Source organism: Electrona antarctica, assembly GCF_951216825.1.
Source record: "Electrona antarctica genome assembly, chromosome: 10".
Taxonomy (NCBI): Eukaryota; Metazoa; Chordata; class Actinopteri; order Myctophiformes; family Myctophidae; genus Electrona; species Electrona antarctica.
Window position 1 is genome coordinate 36,105,066 of NC_136791.1, and position 17,426 is coordinate 36,122,491.

Here is a 17,426-nt window from a genome sequence, read left to right on the forward strand (position 1 = left end):
CACATTGTTGCTGATACTTCATCAGCCAGGTGGTCAGATAACAACTCAATATATCAGTATTAAATTAAGTTATGTAGAATATTGCTAAAATAATTACACAACTGTTAACAACAATCTACTTACAGTTATCAAAGTAGAACTTGTGGAAGTCCATGCCTTCCACCAGGTTTCCAAGTGCCTCAGGCTCAAAAGAAGTCAGGCCGGGGTCACAGATTCTCCTGTCGGGGGATAGAACAAAAGCCCTCCATTATGCATTTGTTCTGTAGTGGAGTGTGTCGTCCAACTCCAGTAAATATGCTAGAAAGACGGCTAAAACGTGCTGTGAAATGAATTGCAAAACCCAGTGTGATGCTTGGGTTGGGTTCAACTCTGTAACATCAAGGAAGTATGAGAAACATTTGCTGTGTTATTGTCAAGTCTAAGATAATAGAGAAGGGGATTATATCACTGGGGACCAACAGGATGCTGAAGAGGAGCACTTACGTATATGCCTCAAAGTCTCCATTGTTGATGGCCTCGATCAATTGTTCTGTAATCTTAATGATCTCTTGCTTGCGAGCTGAAAGCAGAGGCAGAGAGGAGAGAGAGAGAGAGAGAGAGAGAGAGAGAGAGAGATTTAGAGAGAGAGAAAGAAAGATTGATGTGTAGGGATTGGCAAAAGTAAAATCCTATATCACTAGGCAGACCAACATGCAAAGCCCACACCTCCATGCACTACCCTGCTATAACCTTGGACTATGTCGCACAAAAGCTTTGACTTAAGAAGTTCATCACCTTAGAATTAAGTTTGTATGCTATGGTATACAGTCTAGCACCAGAGTAATGACGTGCCATAACTTCGATGAAGCATGTCCACCCACAATAATTACACAAAATAATAATAATTGAACTGGTACTTCCACACCCCATCCTGCGAGCGCACACACACGCACACGCACACACAGTATAATTTTAAAGACTTTACCAACTGTATCCAAGGAAAAAAGCACACAGATGTGAATACTCAAATTAACAGAGCCTGACATGACAACCAGGACATGTCTGCAAGACTTCCATACTAGAAGTACACTGACATGACAACCAGGACATGTCTGCAAGACTTCCATACTACAAGTACACAGCACACCACAACTGCATGCTCAGCCTGTGTTTGTATGCAACACAAAGCTCAATTATTCTCCTTGGAAGAAGAATAAATCAGCACCCACATGATCCATTTTAGCCTACTGTACATAGACCAGCTGGCCACAGGGGGGGAGCACATTTGCATTGCTGATCCAGAAACCCCAGGTGATCAGGTAGTCCAGCAGGCCTGCATTAAATGTTGTGTTCCATTTGTTCAAAAACAAAATGTTCCTCTTTCATTGTTTGTGTTTAACCTTCACCACAGGTTTCTGCTGAAGTTTAAGTCACTTTATTTTTTACGGTGAAATCTGACTTCAATACAAAGTGCCATAGCGTGCAAACATTGGTAGCCATTGTAGAAACCCCCTTGTGTTGCCACCATTCCGCATTAGTACCAGCATTTTGTGTATCAGGGACGTCTACAGTGACCGACTGTCTGCACAGCCAAATCCTGAGTGTTAATTTAACTCCATTCAAGAGTTAAATTAGCTCTCTGGATTTTTACTGTGTACCACTTACTCTGCTGCAGGTTGATGGTGATTCCAGGGGCTAGCACAGGGCTCTCTAGTTCAGGACAGGAGGCCTGAGCTGACTCAGTCTGGGCTACGGGGACTGGGGGGAGGCTAACAGCTTCTGGCTGTGGGCCAGCTGCAGGATTACACAGCAGTGGAAGCAAGCAAGTAACCTGTTAAGTCTGGGCTGTATGGTAAAGTATGTTTTATCAATACAGCACATTGATAGTTAAGTCCATACTGATTCAAATACAAAATAAAAGGCACGCATGGTAACGGTTTGTTCCCTTGTAATATCAAGCAAGTCAGCTGGTTAGGGATGATTCAAGTCTGTGCTGCACACGAAAGAACAATAATTTATGATCACAAAAATGTAAGAAACTGCGGTTTACAAAAAGCCACAGAGGGAGCAGAAGCATGTAGAAGACGATCAGATGCTGTAGTGGAGTCAAGGAGCCAACAGATGGCAGCAAAGCAGGCCAGAGGAGAGCCAGTGACTTAAGAAGAGGTTATAAGAAGAGGAAGAGGAAAAGCCAGTAGACATACTATTAGACCAGTTGCTGAGGACAGAGGACGATGACCTCTCATTGGTCATTGAAAGTATTGGAAGAGGTCAAAGGTATAAGGTTTGGAGCGTAGTCCAAACAAAGAGATCAGTTGGTGCTCTGAGGAGACAGGGATGAGTACTGAAAAGAATATACAATGACACATAATGGACAGTTTGCAGATCTCACAACTTGTACAGCCAGATTGATATATGCCCGTCGGTGTGGCACAACTAAAAAGTCAGATCTACATGCTCACAACACGTCACAGCACATCATGTTGTGAGCTTGATCAGTAGACCTGGAGTGACAGTCAGTATGGGATCATTAAACCCTCCATTCTTAGTAAAAATGGACCCGAGTTGTAACTGTAGTATGACCACTTTCAAATTTTCCCATGTGACAACGCGTTGTGAGCTTGTACTCTGCTATTTCTGGATAATGTTTCCCCAAGAATAGGGATATGTTGGGGATCAAGTGGTTAAGGAGAAAAAAAGGCCAGAGGTCAGAGTTGAGGAGAGGGGAGGAAGTGCTGCCAACTTACTGGCGGGTGGAGGGCAGGGAGGAGTTGGGGTCGGGCTCTGCTCCTCTGTGGCACTGCACATACTGGCCACGGCACTGTCGGTGCTAATGGTCCCACACACGGCCACTACCACAACACACACGCATACACAAAGTACTCATGCGCACACACACACACACACGCGCGCACACACACATACACAAAGTACACTCGTGCGCGCACACACACACACAAGCCAGAGGAACACACAGCAAGGATGAGAACATAGTCCCACAATATTATATCACTAATATGGCTCTTTGCCATAACAGCATGTTTAAAGCATAGCATATTGGCATAGAAAACAGAGGATATAGGTACAGCACACCCCACCCACACACACACACACAGTAAACCATGTGCTAGACTGCAGTATTGTGTACACTACAGTATGTCCTCTACACATTCTAGGCATTTTCCTCATCACTGTTCACATGTGTACGCTATAGTCACATTTGAAATATAGCCACAGATTCCATTACATCAATCAAAACCACAGACAACAGTTATCTGAGTCATGACAGAGCAATCATTCATGACAAGCTACAGTATCATTCAGAAGGTGTGCTCACAGCCTCACACTGTATTTTTTTGTATAACTGTCACAACATGTGATTACCACTATTTGAAAAGAACATTTTAAGTATACAATTATTAGATATGGCCCATTTTGGCCAATGTATATTTAGGTTATTTAAATATATAAAGACCAAACGGAAATGCATTTTATTTATGTTACAATGTTCAATGCCAAAATTATAATTAAATCATAAATTGCAATTATTTGTATGGCAGTTAATCATCATGTAAACGTTCATGATTGTAAGTTAACAGCCCTAGAAGTCAAGCCCTTAAGCCTTAACAGTCCATTTTTATTTCAAGCTACCCCAGAGTTGTGGGTGACCAATCAGAGCCCACAATTCAAAGTGAGACTTTTTCGCTGTGATGTTGGAATCTGTTTGTAGAAGAGGGCGATCTAGCATAAACTAGAACAACAACATTTAGAAATATTTCCCCATGGACCACCTGCAATCATTATAATTGTAACTAGTGGTCTATGAACCACTGGTTGACAGTGCCATAATACAGTCCACACTGGAGAAGACAGTTTAGAACCCAGGACAGTTTATAGAGAAGATGAAGACAAGGCGTATTATGAGAACAGTTTCTCCCCCAAACATACATGCAAGTACTTCTGTCTGATCTGGGACTCAAACCAGGTAGCCCGCTAAACCCAAAGACAGGAAGAGAAGGAAAACATGCCAAGTAGGTGAAAGTTGGACGAGTACCTTTCCTACCTTTCATCTCCCCCTCTTCTGTGTTGTTGACGCTCTCTGTGGAGCCCTGCTTGGAAGAAGAGGGCAGAGGGTAGAAATGGAAGAAGAGGGACGGAGAGAGAGAGAGAAATGGATAAGACAGAAAGAGAGGTTATTGAGGGAGAATTCAGTAGCCATGTGTGGTGGTGGTGGTGGTGAGGGGCCACCCCAGGTAGAGACATGAAAACAGCCAGACGGAGAGACAGAAGATGACTCCCTCCCAGGAGGACAAACGCCACACAAACCAGCCAGGACAGCAGCAAAGGGGTAAACACATCAAAGCAGTCATCGCCACATCAAGGTGTGTTTGAGTGCATTACAGGCCATATGATTACATATGGAGGGATGGTTCTCCTCGCATCATAACGAGTGTGTCTGTACTGTGTCATTTCTCCAGAAAAAAAGTGTGCCAGTGTGTTGTCTGTGTGAGAAAAAAAACCTTTGTCAGCATATAACGCGACAAAGATTTGTCTGCACTCAAAACACGTTGGACAAAGTCTTGGGTTAAGCATGTTATTCCTGATTTAATATGAAACTCAGAAGTGTCAATGTAGATAAAACTGAGTTTTTACACTTTTTTACACTTCACAATAAAGGCTTTGCACACTTTTTTTGTGTTTCAAAAGCTGAAACTTAAGATCGCATGCAGGGGGTGTTAAGAGTGGCATTTAGCTGGTTACTATGGCAAAACTAGGTAAAGTGGGTGTTTGGTAACTTTAGTATGCCAATATGTTTATGTTTAGGATGTGTAAGATTTTCGCATTAATACACCTCTCCCTCGAGTTTGCAAACTATGGAATGAATATCCAACTGTGCCATAACAAACTAACTGCACATTGTGTTGCATTAATGTAAACAATTATGTTGTTGGTGAGTGACTTTTGAGAAAATCCTCCACAGGTTACATGTGAGCATTAGTGGTCGCTTGTGGCCATTACAGGGAGAGACTGCCACTTACCTTGGTGCCGTCGGCTGGGTTGTGGACAACAGTTGTCTGGGCTTCCTGGGGGGAGGGGAGGGTAGGAAACACTTTAACATGCAGGGAGAGGATGTATGGACTGGGTCATGGAAGATGACAAGGGTGTCTTCTACCCAGGGCATTGTATTGAGTACACAGACATGTATGCTACCTACACCAAACACACGCACAGGCCAAGCACAGGAGAGCCACAGTAACAGAGGCAGCAGATGTCTGGATGAAAATGTAGATGAGACTGGAGGTATCGGGCACGCAGTGTCCGTCTGACACTTCTACCCCCACGTTATAACAATCGACTACAACTACATTGTGGCATTATCAGTGAGGACATCACCAAACCATGGCAAGCAATGACCCTTAGAATGCATGGAAACAGCAAAAACACCTACAGATTGTATATTCAGCAACCGGGCCTTGCCTGAGGAGGGGGACTGTGTGTGTGTGTGTGTGTGTGTGTGTGTGTGTGTGTGTGTGTGTGTGTGTGTGTGTGTGTGTGTGTGTGTGTGAGAGTGTGAGTGTGTGTGAGTGTGTGTGTGTGTGTGTGTGTTTTCTGGGTGGAACAGAGGCCAGGCAAGTGTCACAGGTACAACATTCAGTGGCCTGCTTCTAATAGAGAGAGAGAGAGAGAGAGAGAGAATGTGAAGTCAGAGTGAGCGCAACAGACTGATGGAAGGAAGAGGAAGCAGAACTGAACAAAAGAAAGAGATATAAACAGCATGGCGGCAGAGTGGAAAAGCAACGATGATGAAAATCAAGTAGAGATGGAATACCATTGGCGCTGAAGATGACATGCTGCTGTCTTTGGTGCTGCTGCTGCTTACTACACTGTTTTTACTGTTGGCTGCCTGCTGCCGGGGCAAAGAAACACAACACAAAGCCATTTGTAGTAAAACTAACCTAAGAAGGTAGGTCTCGTCTTAAGCCCCCTACTTGAGCATACTTTAGCACGGTGTATAGCTGGGGCCAGGTGTGTCCTGAGCAAGGTGCTTCAATTCATACAACACAATACAACTGTCAGTTAAACGAGGACTACACGTTTTTTATCATCATTCTTTTTCCCGTTATATCCAAAATGAGTTGTAAAAACCGAGAAGCACCCTCTGAACAACAACAGTCTCAAGTCACACTTTCCAAGCAATTGATGCCGTCTCTGCCTGTAGATAACCTACAAAGCGGCCACGGCGTGGCTCCCTCCTACTTGCGGCCTATGATCCCGTCCCACCCCTTCACACACACTGCCAGCAGGTTAATATGAGCTGCCTGTTACTCCCTTCCCTATGACTACCTGGAAAACGCTCCAGCCGACCAATCTGTAAATAAGTCTCCCTAGGCTCAGAAACATCCGTCAGGACTGCCGAGTGACTCCCCATCTCCCATGGTAGTCTGAAACCCAGCTTCTTCAAATTATACGTCATTACCAGCCTACCACCTCAACCCTGGTCATTACCAGCCTACCACCTCAACCCTGGTCATTACCAGCGTACCACCTCAACCCTAGTCAAAGTTCGATTCACTCAACAACACCACCAAACATTCACCCTGTAATGTTTAGTGGTTATCTTTGCATCTGCAATTCCTTCTCGCTCATTATTTACATGTTTTATCTGTAAACATGTGAAAAGAGCGTCTGAAGAGGCATCTGCCTCTTTGTATTGTGATGCCCACTGAATGCATCTGGTATAACCCATTTTGACCTGGGAACAATTCTACAAGTTTTCAGTTTTCTGAAAAACCCATGTTTCTATACAGGTATGTCAGTGGTGCTCAATATTTAATCTCAAGGACCCCCAGAATTATATGTATTTGGCCGTCGACCCCCATCTGAAAATATGTTGTTCCAGGGACCCCCCAGACGCAAAGATTTGAGTTAAAAACTCGCTCTGTAACAATATTAAATAAGATTTTTCAAAAATAGCAGACCTACAAGTTCATAGCGCGGCACTCGGTGCCGCACTATGAGCTTGTAGACTGCTATTTTTCAATAGCTAAAGCATAACATAATGCTTAAAACACCAAAAGGGGTTCCCACCCAGAATGGGATAATGTGAACATTGCAAAAGGGAAGTAGCACTTTTCTAAATCAGGGGTTCTCAACGTTTTTGGCCGGGGACCCCCGGAAATGCTTTGGCAATGTCCCGGGACCCCCGCCCCGCCCCCTCCCGACCCCCAATATAAATTGACTGCTACAATAACCTTAATAATAGAGACAATACACCATAAATAAATACTGAGCAGATATAATCATTAGGGAAGGTGTATGCATGTACAATGTGTACTATATGTAAACTCTTCATTTCCACTTTACAGCCATTCAGTTGCAAAAAGAAAAAAATAATTTGGCGACCCCCCGAGGGGTCGCGACCCATGGGTTGAGAACCCCTGTTCTAAATAAACATGTCACCACACAGATACATTCTAGGACCTCATCTCACTGGACATGTCCCCAGCCCTTCAATAAAAGATATAGGTAAATCAAAAGTGCCGGTTTATATTAAAAATAAATTAATTCATGTTTTGTCATGGATAGCACACTTGCAACAGCTCCACCTTGTGGCATTCGACTGTCCTGTTAGCCAGCCAAGCCACAGGAATACTGTATAACTGTATAATACTAACAATGAAGGAGATGAAGTTTAGAACTACAAGTGTCTTAACTGTCCATGCAGTGAAAGGCCTTGACAAGAAGGTTTAGTTATTTTTCCAATAATAGGTAATATTGTAAGCATTTCCTCAAATAATAAAATGTCAGAAGACGACAACAGAAAAAGCAGAGCCTTTAGAGCTGTGTGTATGCAGTGGCCAATGACAACTAATACATTCTTTTTGGACTTTTTCAGAAGGACTCTCATCACTCAGGGATTGTTTAAGCACTTAAACCCTATTGAATAATTGCAGATCTTTTTCACCTATGACATGCACACAACAGCGACTTCAGGGTGAAAGTTATTAATTTATGGAGCAGAAAATGGCAGTCTGCAAAGTTGCTCATCAAAGCATCAACAGTTGTGGAGACTATTACATTATAACAGTGTGACTTCTCAGTGTAATTTCTATCTATTTGTTTATTTCAATCTAGAAGTCAACACATTGCTATCATGGAATTGCTACCTTCATTAAACTGTTGCTCCTGTTGCTTGACGATCACTCAACTGCTGGCTTCGTTTTTATTCTTACCATTAGCCTCATCCCTCTCATTAGAACATAATACACAACAAATACAAGCCCATATGAGATATTCATGGGTTGAAAATGAAGTCCTACACCAGCCATGTTGGGGACCAAACAGGTGTTGCAAACAAATTAATGTGTTCGCCAATCCGACTGTTCAGACAAATTGAAACATGGCTGGTATGGGACTACATTTGCAACCCATGAATTTAATAATAAAAATGCAATGACTGGAACTAATCAGTTTAAAGTTTGCCAAAATCGGACATTCGTTTTGTTTGACCTCTAATGTAGCTAATACACATCTTGGTAATATCACCAGGAATAATGAAATAGTTCTGGTATGTATTAATACCATGAAACTATGGTATCTACTGTATAGAATAGATATTGTTGCCCTGCCTGACATTACATACTGTACATATTTACACTTGATGACTGTTCACTACAACTACAGTCTTCAGCGGTCAGAGGAACAGCTTGACCCAAATTGTTACTGGAAACATTCCGCCCACTTTCTGTTTGCAATATTCATCTGATCATTGGGCCAGTTTAACCGAAGTTACAGTGTGAAATCTTCAAACTGACAAATCTGTTAACTCAGACTTCTTCAACCCTGTTCCTATGGAATCCCACATACAGTACAGTAAAAACCAGTTCCAAGGGATCCCATGGACAGTACTGCTAGATAAACCCTGTTCCTAGGGATCCCTTGACAGATTGCAATACATGCAAAACTCGGCTGCCAGAGTGCTCACCCGCACAAAATGCTGGCAGCACATCACCCCCACCCTCAAACACCTCCACTGGCTCCAGGTTAAGTTCCGCATAAACTACAAATGCTCCTCCTCACCTACAAATCCCTCCATGCCCTTTCCCCACAGTATTTGACAGACCTCCTCAAGGACTACACCCCTGAGCGGAACCTGAGGTCTTCGGACATGGAACTCCTCACCATCCGTCACGCAAAAAGGCAGACCCTCGGCGATAGAGCCTTCTACGTGGCAGCCCCTGCCCTTTGGAACTCTCTCCCCTTGGAGATTCGTCAGACTCCTACATTGGACTCTTTCAAGTCTGCAAACAAATGTTTACTCTGGCTTTTGGCAACTAGTTTGATTGTTTTGTTTTGTAAAGCGTCCTTGGGTTTCTTGAAAGGCGCTATATAAATTCAAGTTATTATTATTATTATTAGTCAAGTCTATTGTATAGAGCCAAATCACAACAAAGGTTACTGTATCTCATGCCCATACAGATAGAGCAGGACCATACTCTCTCTACTACAGAGTCCCAACTAGTTCTGCACTCTTTAGGGATCACCAAAGAATGTGGCTGAAGAATGCTACTCTAGGCAACCAAGACATCTATTAGGGAGAGAATAACAAACTAAAACACAGAAACAATCAATACTTTAGAAAATAAATGATTATGATGTAAGAGCAAAATGGCCACGCTGTGTGAATATGGTTAAATACAAAGAAATTACCACCTATTCCCTTATGCCAGGCCAAGCCTCACTGCCCTGTGCTTCACTGGCAGAGCTAAAGGGCACAGTGTAGCTGTGGAGAGCATGGGAATTCTGGGAATGTGTGTAAACATTTGGGTGACAAGTTATTGAAAGACTCCCTTTGTATGTGCCTTACAGATTTCCATAATAGGACTGCTTTTTTGCAATGTTCTATTTTTGTAAGATGATAGCTTGGCAGAAACGTTGTGCTGTGCTTTGTATTTGTGAGCAAGTCACTGTCTTAAAGGGGGCTGAAATCAATCCAACTATTTCAGCAAATTAGTCCTGTAGACCTGAATCTCTAAACCTAACCTCTAATCAATAGGTAGATAAATCTTGGCCAGGCTGCAGAGGTGGAGGGGTGTGTGTGTGTGTGTGTGTGTGTGTGCTTGTGTGCGTGTGCGTGTGTCCGTGCGTGTGCCTGCCCATGGCAGTTTGAATGCAGAGATGTTGAATGGAATTGACAAAAATCTGACCGGATGAAAAATAACAATATAAAACACGTCACAGACCCCTCTGGCATTATCAGTCATCACAACATACGACAGAGCAAAGAGAAAGATAGAAGGGAAGATAAAAATAAATAAAAAACAAATGAAAGAAAAGACAGGTGATCTCACCATCATACAAACACTGGAGCTGGATTTCCTTTTCTGAACAGATAGCAACGGAGAGGAAAAGGAAGAACAGGGAAGTCATCGGGAAAACAAGAAAACAATCAAAGTAGCCAAAAAGTGAAGCTGCCGTTAATTCCACAAAGGCAGAAAAAAGAAACGGTGCTGCAACACAAACCGATGGGGGGAAAAAAAAACATGGACAAACAGAGGTCTTGCCATTGCGGGAAATAAAATGACTTACTGTAAGTGTAAAAGCGAACTCAGGTGTTCCCCCCCCCTATTAATTTAGTTTTAATAAATAAATAAGTATTTTTGGAAATCATTAAAGGTGTACTAAAAAAAATGACTTAGCGGTTATGTGGTGTACTCAATGAGACTGGATTATATGGATTTAGGTAACGCATAGCTTTTCCAGTTACATACATAATTGAGATTTCGTTGGGGGGGTCCTTGTCTGTAATGGCACTTCACTGCATGCATTGAGGCAAAACCAAAGTTAAAACTGAGAAATGATGGCAGCTTGGATCTCTGTGGTTCAGAGACATGCTACCAAGAAAAATAACAAAAGGTACCACGTTTAACCTAGTGAATGATCACACCTAACCCGGGCACAAAACGGCCTGGCCCATCAGCAGCAGCTAGAGGCGGGATCAAGGCAGCACTGTGTATGGCTTGATCCCGCCTCTAGCTGCTGCTGATTGGCCAGGCCGTTTTGTGGCCGGAGCATCAAGTCTGCCTGAGAGTTCCCAGATGGGAGCAGGAGGGGGAACCCAGTGTACTCTCTGCTGCCCCATCTGGCGGAGTCAGGTTAGATCACACCTGCCTTACTTTCATTGATGAGTTAGACCTTATTAGCCAACATAAACTGGATACTTTCAGAGTAAGAGGGTGTATCTTTTTTGTCTCTAGTCTAGATAGTGCTTAGTTATTTTTTTTAAATCAACTTAAAAAAATCTTCAGACAACTATTGACTGAATACAGGAACTCGTTGTAGTTGGAACCGTCCAAATACTCATACCTGTACCAAAAACATGGCTAATTAGAGCGACAGAAAGAGAAGAGAAGGAAAGACAGTAAGACAAGGGGAAAAAAGGAAGAGTCCAAAACATAATTCAGAAACGTACCTTTACACCGTCCGACTTTTTGTTGAGTAAGCTTTTACATGCTGAAAGACAGAAAGACAACAGATTGTAAGGCTGTGTGTGATAGGTCATTTTCAATGGAAAAATCAGGGGCATCAGTCAACCTGCAAGATGAACAGATTGTGAAAAAGAGTAAGGCATTGTCTGATGGTGAAGTCTGATGGTGTTTTTTAATTAACAACAGAGAACACAAGCTGCGAACACAAACGGTTGCATATATTTAAAGACATTGTGTGATGTGTCGGATAACATCTTTACTCTTTAGAACCCCCATTCATGTCATTTAACCTTTAAGGTACTTTCAGACTTACAGGGCATCGATTAACGCAGACGTTGTCGCCTGGATCAACGACAGATCTGCTCCAGGTCTGCTCAACGCAAGCGTTAAAAAAAAGCTAAACAGAATCCAGGTCTGCTCAGTCGCGCGGCTGTACACGAAACGAGCACGCGCGCGGAAATTTCACGGGACTGCAGGTATATACGCTTGCGTTGTCGCCCCTCGTCTTCTCAGTCAGAAAAAACCGCAGGTCTCATTGAAAATGAATTACTGCCCGTTTGAAAGGACCTTTAGAATGCATGGTACAGTATAGTAAGTACCAGTAGTTTGAAAGGACCTTTAGAATGCATGGTACAGTATAGTAAGTACCAGTAGTTTGAAAGGACCTTTAGAATGCATGGTACAGTATAGTAAGTACCAGTAGTTTGAAAGGACCTTTAGAATGCATGGTACAGTATAGTAAGTACCAGTAGTTTGAAAGGACCTTTAGAATGCATGGTACAGTATAGTAAGTACCAGTAGTTTGAAAGGACCTTTAGAATGCATGGTACAGTATAGTAAGTACCAGTAGTTTGAAAGGACCTTTAGAATGCATGGTATAGTAAGTACCAGTAGTTTGTAAACCTGTGTCTACATGCCCACAGTGACACTGTATCACATGCATGCAACTGACTGAGTTGTCAAATAAACACAAAGACTTAAATAAAAATCTGCAAAACTAATTAAAGAAAAAATTGTGTGTGACACACACACGCACATGTGGTCACACATACGTGGTGCAGGCATGCACGCACGCACTTCACTGTTCTTTATCCCAGGCATAACTAGTACATCTACGTACAGTAGTTGGAGGTGATCTCCCTACTCTTCTATTGTAAATTCATCTCCACTGACCTGGGGACTGGGAACGCCTTCTCGCTGTCTCAGTATACAGGATAACCGAGTTTGAACTCCCGGTAGGACATAATACTAGCGCATTGCAGTTTTAACTATGGGGTTGGGGTTACTTATGAATATGATGTGCATTGCTTTGGGACGGTCTGATCGTTTTATATTGTCCTACCAGTTGTCCATGCACTATAAATGTTTTTCCTTTTTTCTTCTAATGTAGTCGTTATGACAATTCTCTGTATTCTAGTCTCTTGTCACTGCTAACTCATACAGGTGGTCCGAGGGACCACATGTCTCCTCGGAGACTCATGATGTCCAGGCCATTTTTGAGGGGCACTATTTTACCTTCACATGACAGTGAGGATTCTCACTGGGAGTGCTTTCCTAGGCAAGGCAAGGCAATTATTTTTGCATAGCACATCTAGAACAAGGCAATGCAATGTGCTTTACACAGAATCAGCAAAGGAAACAATTATACATTGGCATTAGTCAACAAGAGCAGTTGTTGTTCAGTTGTAGAAATGCAGCTTTTGCTATAATTTTTATTTCAGAAGGCATTTAGCAGACGCTCTTAATCAAGCAAATATTTGAGTTAAAAACGTTCGCTCTGAAAGCATATATATTCAAATCTTTAAAAAAAATAACAGATCTACAAGCTCGTAAACTGCGCTATGAGCTTGTAGATCTGCTATTTTTCAATAGCTAAAGTATTGTCAGAATATCAAGGATGTATTTCAGATGCTGTATGATGACTTCCAAGTTTTCGAGATTGATCAGATTAAAGTCTGTCATGGTATTTGAGTTTGAAGTGGACACACTTGTACCCGATATGGAGGCGTTACTGCTGGTCCAATGTTTGGAATTTTGTCAGTGATGAAGGACGCAAATTCATGACATGCTCTGGTGGATAAATGTTTAGAGGCTACAAACACAGGAAGGGTTTGTTAGCCTGCCGACAGTCGTAAACAAGGTACATGTTTGTTCCTGTTTTTAGCAAGGATGTCAGAGAAGAATGACCACCTTGCATTTTTCAGTTCCAAATTATAGTTCCTTCCTCAACAGGCACTCTGACCAACCTGAAAGAGTTGATAGTGTAGCAGCAGAGATCACCGTCCCCGCCTGGCTTCACTCCCACAAACATGTCCAATTGTGTTTGGTAGAATTCCTGGCCAAGATGGATGCCAAGGAGGATTTCAACCACTAACTGATCTGCGGTGGTGGGCAGGAACTTTACCCCTGCTCCACCGAGCTAAATACTGCATTTAGTGTACAGATTTGGCTGGTGTACTGCAGTATGTATAATGGCAATTACATTTCCTCTAAGGGGTTCAATAAAGTGTTTAGTATCATAAACTCAACACTGCAGGCACAAAAAAACCCATCCAAGTTATTTTCCTTTAATCATGACCTGCAGTATTGACAACAAACTCCATATCCCAGTTGGCATCTCTGCAAATTTGGTTATGTGTCGCTTGCAGCTGGTGTGTAATTAATTTACCAGCATTATTTAAGCTCGAGCTAAAATGTCCTTTACCCAGTAAGAAAACAATCTCACACTCTCCTAACCAATCAATGAAGGGAGGAAGAGATTAGAAAAAAAAGGAAAAAAACATGCCCATCGGTCAATCCATGCAGTTTCCATTAAGCTATCAACTCTGGCCTGAGTGAACAGCTCATGATATCACAGGACGCGTGGTTATCATTATTCAGTTTTGGCTCCAGCCATTCACACAGAAAACAACAGGGACAGCAGAGCAGTATCCGGTTTTCCATGCAAGAGGGCATCATACTGTAGTAGTAGTAGTATACGCTCACATGCATGCTGGTCTGGGTGCAGAGGGGGGGGGGATTGCAGGGTAGGCATCGACCAAGCATCGGCCATGTATTGTGGAATCAAAATTAACTCATTGCAAGGAGGCAAAACCAGGAGTGGAATGGTGGTTAGATGATGGCTGGTATTTTTATGTTATAGGGCTAAAACAGCATATTCTGTAGTGAGGCGGTACTATGGCCAGAGGCTGCTGAATGTACCTGGAAGTGGAACTAGGCTCTTAGTAAGTGAAGTACAGTAGATGGCAGTGAAACACAGGTGCATGCTTTGGACGGAAAAGTGGCCAGTCGCTACAGTACAAGAAGTTATGGGTCTGGTACTATGGCCCACGTCCAAGAGCTCTGTGTCACAGCACACACAGCAGCTCTGGCAGAATACCTGTGTGTGTGTGTGTGTGTGTGTGTGTGTGTGTGTGTGTGTGTGTGTGTGTGTGTGTGTGTGTGTGTGTGTGTGTGGTGAGATGAGTGGGTAAATATGGGGGGGGGGGTACAAACAACCCAGGCCACATGCCAACAGACAGAGGAAGAGGCTGGCAGTGCCAGGCTTCAGTGGCCTCCCTCTAAGCAGACATACCTTCCTGTGCCATTGCGGCCGTGCTGGTGGAGGCAGCAGGGCTGGTGTGCTGCCGTCCCACTAGTGAACAGAGAGGACGTTCAATTCGAAAGGGTCAGAGAAGGTAATTGGCGTTGATAGTTTGATACCCCAGTAAAAACTGAATGCGTTCCAAAATGTCTAAAGACAACAATGACACAAGTTTTCTCTGAAACATCGTGGAAAACCGGCGACCACGAGACTGCAGCTTTGAGATGCTGGTCACGGACAACAACAAGTCCTCAATATTTTGTTCACGATGAGACTATTTTCAAAGTGTTACCATTCATTCATTGAACCATGTTAGTCATTCATTTAAATCAATTAAACCCTACATAAACCCTATATTCCAGTCTTGTTTGTAGGATCAACAGCCTTTCAGGACTTTGGCTTACCCATCTTTGGGGAGTATGTCCCTCGGCCCCTTATGTGTTTTTGTAAGAGAAAAACGCATTGGTTCAATCCATGAAACCAATGCACAGGTTTGAGAGGATTGATCAATCTAACCTTCTCATAAGAGGAAATGTGAGCCAAGCTCCATAAAGCACAGACCAAAAAGACAACAAAAAAAGTTAACAGACCTCCTAAGCAAAAGTGCCAGTCTGTTCCATGACGTGGACAATTCAATGTTGCTCAGCCTCACGCAATTTCATACAGAACAGATTTTCAGAAAACACGCAAAAAGGATAACTTGTTTTGAGCATTCGGCTCAAAAACAAAAGCCTGGGGAAACCCATTGGAAAATCAGGCATAGGAAGTGGGAGCCAACTTATATTTCGCTAACTAATAACAGTGCAGAGGGGCATCGCTCCAAATTTGGTGACTTCAGTGTTCTCCGGCATTTTCAACCGGGGAGGGGAGGGGAGGAGTGGGGCGGGCGCTCAGATCGGTGAACCAATAGGATCCACCGGCTGTTTTCGCCAGCACCAGCCCCTCTGGACCAGAAGTCACACAGGCTGGGGCAGGATAGTTGGCAATTGACTCAAGTAACACAAAACATTACCCATGTTCTTCTCACCTGAAAAGTTCCTGGACACCAGCATCGTTGTAAGGATAGCTCCCTGGAAAGACACACAAATTCGGATAATAATCTCATTTCAAATCTGATTTAATTGAGTGTATAAATGTAACCAAATGGGCCCTTACAGTTACAGGTCTACTTGGTTAGATGTGCACGCTCTCAGAGTTACAGGTATGTATAGTCCAATTATTTGTATACGATCACAGAGACTGCACATGCACACAGGTTGCAGAAAGAAAAGTGTGTAAGGAATTCCCAAACTGAGGAGCACCCGTTCGTAGTTCACTTAATGTAATAATAATAATTGTTATTATTGTGTATGAGGCTTGTGAGTGTGCGTGTGTGTCTCAGTCAATCGCAGCAATTGGCAGTGAGGTTTTGAAGACAGCTGGTTTGAATTGTGGTTGGAATTGCTTACACGCGAAAGAAACCAAAGAGTATATAAAGAAGAAATGGACACAGTACACGTTCCTGGGAGACCAACTGTTGCCGAAAGTCCATGTATGTGTGTGAGTGAGTGTGTATCTAGACATACTTTAAGTTTCCTCCTGGCATTGAACTTGCGCAGGCATTCCACGGTCTCTTGGCGGTGTATCATGGAGGCCACGGTGGAACGTTGCTGGATGGGAGAGAGGAGAGAATGCAACAGATGTGTAAATATCAGCAAGGTCAATGCAGAAGAAGAGACAAAACACCTATAGATTAAGGTTTTAGGCGTGTGTGAAGAAATGCTGTAAAGTAAGAATGTCCATTTTAATTGTCAAATGTATAATTTTAATTGAAAAGTTGTTATTTGTTTTGTCTTATTTAAATATTTTGAAATGATACATATATTTTTACTCTTGGTCGCTAAAGACAGTGTGATTTTGTCAGCAGTGAGCACATGGGAGCAGAAGTGGGCTGTGGAGTTTATCCAAATAATTTGTCCCCCCTCTAGTGACCATACATAAATAACACAAGCTGTCACAATAACTGACAAAATATCCAAATAAGCAGGTATTACAATATCCACACTAGATGTACACAAACTTACTGATTTTGGAGCATGTAGGAGGCTTTTGATTTCTGCCCATGTACTGAAGGAGGAATTGTTGTGATAATTTTGTATGCAATGTGATGTGTTCATTTGGATATCCCACATAAATGTAAGCATTGCCAATGTGATTTTTATACTTATACTGTAATCATGCTAAATTGCTTGATAGGTGAAACATCAATGTACTATGTTGATATTGTTTGTGTCTGATACACAGGATCACTGAGTAAGCTGAACGTTGTGGAAGGAGCCACACATGTAGAGATTGCAGATAGTCCAAGATGACTCCATGTATGTATGTCTATGTAC

At 42.7% G+C, this 17,426-nt stretch overlaps 2 protein-coding genes across 10 annotated transcripts in view; both read right to left on the reverse strand.

Annotated features, from left to right (window-relative positions):
• hhat (hedgehog acyltransferase) overlaps positions 1-17,426 on the reverse strand; it is a 428,216-nt gene that overhangs the window by 36,090 nt on the left and 374,700 nt on the right. The window lies entirely within an intron of this gene.
• LOC306931299 (calcium/calmodulin-dependent protein kinase type II subunit gamma-like) overlaps positions 1-17,426 on the reverse strand; it is a 57,166-nt gene that overhangs the window by 5,873 nt on the left and 33,867 nt on the right. Inside the window, exons 11-20 of one of the 9 annotated variants that reach the window (XM_079512623.1) lie at positions 16,617-16,700; positions 16,079-16,121; positions 15,043-15,102; positions 11,453-11,493; positions 5,019-5,063; positions 4,043-4,088; positions 2,727-2,831; positions 1,645-1,773; positions 484-559; positions 124-218 (exon numbers count right to left, since the gene is read on the reverse strand). In XM_079512623.1, coding sequence (XP_079368749.1) covers positions 124-218; positions 484-559; positions 1,645-1,773; positions 2,727-2,831; positions 4,043-4,088; positions 5,019-5,063; positions 11,453-11,493; positions 15,043-15,102; positions 16,079-16,121; positions 16,617-16,700 — 724 coding nt within the window. Of the gene's footprint in view, positions 1-123; positions 219-483; positions 560-1,644; positions 1,774-2,726; positions 2,832-4,033; positions 4,092-5,018; positions 5,064-11,452; positions 11,494-15,042; positions 15,103-16,078; positions 16,122-16,616; positions 16,701-17,426 lie in introns of all 9 variants that reach the window. The other 8 variants (XM_079512621.1, XM_079512622.1, XM_079512620.1 and 5 more) reach the window with 8 other exon arrangements.